General features: G+C 31.6%; 1 protein-coding gene across 2 annotated transcripts in view; it reads left to right on the forward strand.

The window, feature by feature from the left end:
* The window catches only part of LOC117179111 (mitochondrial import inner membrane translocase subunit Tim13-B), a 45,791-nt gene extending 42,388 nt beyond the window's left edge, over positions 1-3,403 (forward strand). For both annotated transcript variants that reach the window (XM_033370782.1, XM_033370783.1), the window contains exon 3: positions 3,259-3,403. In XM_033370782.1, the coding sequence (XP_033226673.1) occupies positions 3,259-3,357 (99 nt within the window). In that variant the 3' untranslated portion in view covers positions 3,358-3,403. The remainder of the gene's footprint in view (positions 1-3,258) is intronic.
* Positions 3,404-4,771: the final 1,368 nt, after the last annotated feature.

The following is a 4,771-nucleotide window of genomic DNA, read 5'->3' on the forward strand; positions in this document are numbered from 1 at the left end:
AATAGTGAAAAGGATTTAACAATCACAACAGGGTCCTATTAAGATAAGGAAAAATAAAATGTGAACATTATTTTGCAGTATCTGAATAAGCAGTTCCAACCAAGGTACACAGAAAAAAATATTGTAATAGGAATTTCATATAATAGGTTTTAACATACAATGTAGAAAATTTCGCATTGTGGTCTGTGCACAAATGTGGAGGGTAATGCAAAAATCGAGCGCGGAGCGCGAGGTAAATACATTATCGACCGTGGAGCCCGAGACTACTATATTATCGAGCGCGAAGCGCGAGAATGAACAGTCGCGCGCCCTAGGCGCGCTTTACACGCTTTACACATCTAAGTGTACATGATAGTATGACTCCTTTTAAGTAAAATCGTTCGCTTTTGTGGATATTCAATAGGCCCTAAGTCTATTATGGCCAACAAAAAATCAAGTTTTTTTTTATAAATGACTTTTCGAGAAAAATGATAAATATTCTTGGCTGAAGATTTGCGCTCTTTTTAAGAGTGATAAGGGGCATTGTTTCTGAATATTTCAAACTTATTCCTTCAATATTGCGAAAATAATCGCATATTTGAAAAAGCTAATTTTGTACTGTTTTTACTATTTTCCGAGTGTACAAATGTATACATCTCAGCGAATGAAGTGTTTAAAAATAAATTGTTTTGATCACTAAGAAAATTGTTTATGGGGGGCGACCCATGTAACTTCTTCAAAAAAATCGATTTTTTTTGTTTTGTTTAAATGGAAGCTTGTCATCCCAAAGACATGCTGTAAAAGTTTCAAAGTTGCAGGTGCATTCTTTAATCCCTAAAAGGCGCCTGGGCGCCTCGAGATAGCCTGCCGATGCTGTCTTTTTTCAACATGTAAATCTTTAAACGCCTTTTTCTCGGTTTCATATTTTTCATGATTTCCCGGAAGATAACTCAAAAGCTATTTGACCGATTGAGTTCTCCTTGCATACACACATAGTTATAATAATTGTCTTCTGTGTGAACCTCTCTAAACTGGAAAAAATTTGTAAACAATTATTTTTAAGTTTATTATAATTAGTTTTCATGCATATTTTTGGCTAAAAATCAAAAAAAAATTTTAACGGATGCCATTTTGTCAAAAATGATTATTTTTCAACTTTTTTTGTTTACACACAAGCTATGAATATAAACTTCAAGAAACTTGTTTGTTTTTTCGTTTCAGACGAATCTATGAGAAACTAGATTGCAGGGAATTTCACATCTCCCGGCTGAGCATGTTCAAAATCTGACCTTATATTTAAAAATGTTCTGCATATTTATGGCTGGACAAAATTTATTTCTTATTTCAAAAGTGCCTTAATAAACCATAAAAGTTTTGGAAAGATTCTTTATATTCTTCATCCCCAAATAAGTCCCAAAATATACCCTTATTTTTTAGGTGTTATATGGGTCGCCCCCCTCCCTTTAAAAGAATTTTATGGAAAATTTTATTTGCAAATATCTATCTGCTGGCAAAAGTTGGAGATCAGACTCGTGTTCAGCGTTAAAAAATATTTCAGAAATGGCATGTCGTATTCAGCGAAGACGTAGGTCATCTTTGTTGATCAGCTTAATAGTCCAGGCATTTGCCAATGTGTCTCCCGAAAAAAAAAGATTATTTTCGCAATATTTTAAAAAGAAGTGGTTAAAAATTATTTTAAAACGTTAAAAAAATAATGCGCTATCTTTCGTTGGTTCTGTAGATAAGTGGAAGACTCAATTTGCTGTAAATAAATCGTTGCAGAATCAATTTGAGTCAATGATACCCATTGATATAATAAAGTCCACAAAAATGTGCTTAAAACTAAAAAAATAACATCTTTCAGTCTCATTATTTTGGGAATTGGGGCGTTTTAAAAATTTCATTTTTTTAAATTATTAATGTGCTAGCCCTAATAGGTCACAAGTTATGACCTTGGAAAATGAACTCTTCCTATATAGAGGCACCTTAGCATATCGTAAAGTACAACTACAGCTAAGTTTTTTCATTTTCGTCCGAATTGTATAATTAATTGCTAATGCATGATGCGTGTTTTGCCATTAATAAACAAATAATTGTTTATAAAAAAATCTTAACATTTTTTGCCACAAAATTACTTAAATGTACTTAATAGTAGTAATTATATGATTCTGTTATAACACTTACTGTTACAAAAGTGCTATAAAAGTACTCTCAAGTGGCGATGAAAAGATGTTGTTATAAACATTCATTAAAAAACTGTGTATTGATCGAGAAAAAACATTACACATTTTCTATCTATTAAAATCACTTTTTTTGCAACGAACGTACTAAGAAATGGCCAAAAAAACAATCAAAAATTCTAATTGGAAGATTTTATTATAAACGAGTATTTCTTAATGAGTCCGTTTTTCAACGTCATCACTAGTGGACTATTAGGGCTAGGGTATTTTCTTCAATTTACGGAAAATTAATTCCACTTTTATTTATTGTGTAAGCATTTTGCATTTGAAGTCACTGGGAACGAGATATTTTGCAAAAACAGAACTTTTCAGTTTTTTTTCAAAAATGAAACAAAAAAATGGTTGAAACTCTGCAGTGCCCAAAATCATGGGACTTAAAGACTTTATTATTATATATGTACACAGATTTTGTGAACTCTATTTCATCATGTGTCATTTTTAACGCAAATTAAACCTGGGACGATTCATTTCGAAAAACGGAACTTCATTTTTTCTCCCAAAATAAGAGGCAAAAGTTGTCAACTTTGAAAGATCATAATTTATGGCCTATTACAGGTAGGAAATTGTTCTTTTTTTAATTACAACAAATTGAGTCAAATTTTAGTCATATGTGAAACGCTTTCATACAGTAATTGGGTAGAAAGGTAGAGTGTCTTTTGAAATTCAGTGATTTTCCCCTAAAAATAAAATAATTACGATTTTTCAGAACACCAGAACTCTGAACCTATTACAGTTAGCGCAATATTTTTTTAATACTTTTGTCATAATTTTGACGTATTTCTTTTTCTTGTTGGAACATTTTGCTCTACAATGCAATGGGAATGATGATTCCACACAAAAGGAAACTTTTAGAACTGTTTGAACAAAAACATGGTTTGGGAATTGGTTTGTTCTAGCATTTCGTATATGTCAAAAAGGACTTATTTTTTAGTCATTTTGCTGACCTAATGCCTGGACTATAATGGTTATATTCCTAGTCTGTAGTGTTTTGGCTTTAAGAATTTGAATGATTCATAAATATGTTTTATTTTGGTTGCAGAAATGCGTAGCGATGTGCATGGATCGATATATGGATACCCTTTCGATTGTAGCAAACACGTACAGGAATCGATTGCAGAGAGAGCACGAACGAATGTAAACAGAAAGCTGTGGTTAATAAATATTACTGTTAAATAGAATAAAAATTTTTGTCAAGTATTCTACAACCATGCAATGTAAATATGCTATTTATGCTATTTATCTAGGTATTCTGATGCGCGGTTAAACAAACTTTTCTGCTTAGTGGTGGTCGGTGGATCCATGAATTACCTCTGTAGTCATTGTAGTGTTGAATTTTAACCTGGAAATTACTAGGGCCCCTTTTCAATAGAGTGTCACAAGATTCTTATATTTTATCAAACCTTAGTAAGAAGTTAGTTATCCCAAAAAGTTAGTGCTGTGAAGCACCAGGAGTATTACATGAGCCAAGTTAGACGTTAAAAATGGAAAAGCTCGGAACTCATAAGCAATCCAACGATTTTAAACTTGCGTTGTAGGGAAATCATCACTAAAAATATTGTTAATTGAAGTTATTTTATTTTCATAAGGAAAATTTATTTTTGACAGAAAATCGCCCTCTGACTTCGTAAGCCGATTTTTGCAGTTATGAATACATATGAGGCGTTCTCTCGAAGAACGACCTAAGTACAATTTGGCCTTTTTGAGAAAAGCGATGTGAAAATTCCACATTGTACTACTCATCGTTAAATATGACTAATCAAAGTTATTTCAAATTATTGCAAACATGCACTGTCGAGTAATGGATTTAAAGCATAAAATCTTCAATAAACATTTTTTAACAATATTTTAAATGACAGTTTAGGCAAAAACACTTTAGTAGTTTTTCCGGAGAACTACAAAAAATATGTTTTATATCTATAAAAGACGAGAAAAAATTATTGGTAAGAGATATTCGTGGATATAATTTTATTCAATGATGTAAAAAACAAATAAAAGTTACTATTTATTTATTAGAAACAGTTATTAAAAATAATTAAAATAATTAATTTGACCATCAGGTTCACAATCTAACTCATTGCACACTGCATTTTCACAAACTGCAAATATGTTGTCGTAAAATTGTCTATTGGTTGGTTTAAGAAAACGTAATAAAAATAAAAGATCTTTCCTTTTAACTTAATTGATACCAACTGGAGGTAATTTTTTTATATTTAAGTTCTCTTTGCTGCAAACATTCGCATTATTTTTAAAATAGGTGAAATATTAACTTGGCGTACTTTTCAGTTTGAAAAACAAAATCTTTCGACTTAGGAATTTTCAAAAATAGTGGGTCGAGTGCAGTTCCCAATCTTTCAAAAGAGATGCAGACATTTTAGCTATGAAAGGACTTGGATTATTTTGTACATATATCAATTATGTTATATTTAGAAGATATATCGCTTTAAAAAAATAAATCACACGGCAACACTGCTTGAAACTGACGGCTGAAGCACAGGAGTCATGTTAGCTTAGTCGAACGGGAGACTACGCGGGCGATAATATGGCAGGCGCGT

Source organism: Belonocnema kinseyi, chromosome 8, assembly GCF_010883055.1.
Source record: "Belonocnema kinseyi isolate 2016_QV_RU_SX_M_011 chromosome 8, B_treatae_v1, whole genome shotgun sequence".
In the NCBI taxonomy this organism is placed as follows: domain Eukaryota; kingdom Metazoa; phylum Arthropoda; class Insecta; order Hymenoptera; family Cynipidae; genus Belonocnema; species Belonocnema kinseyi.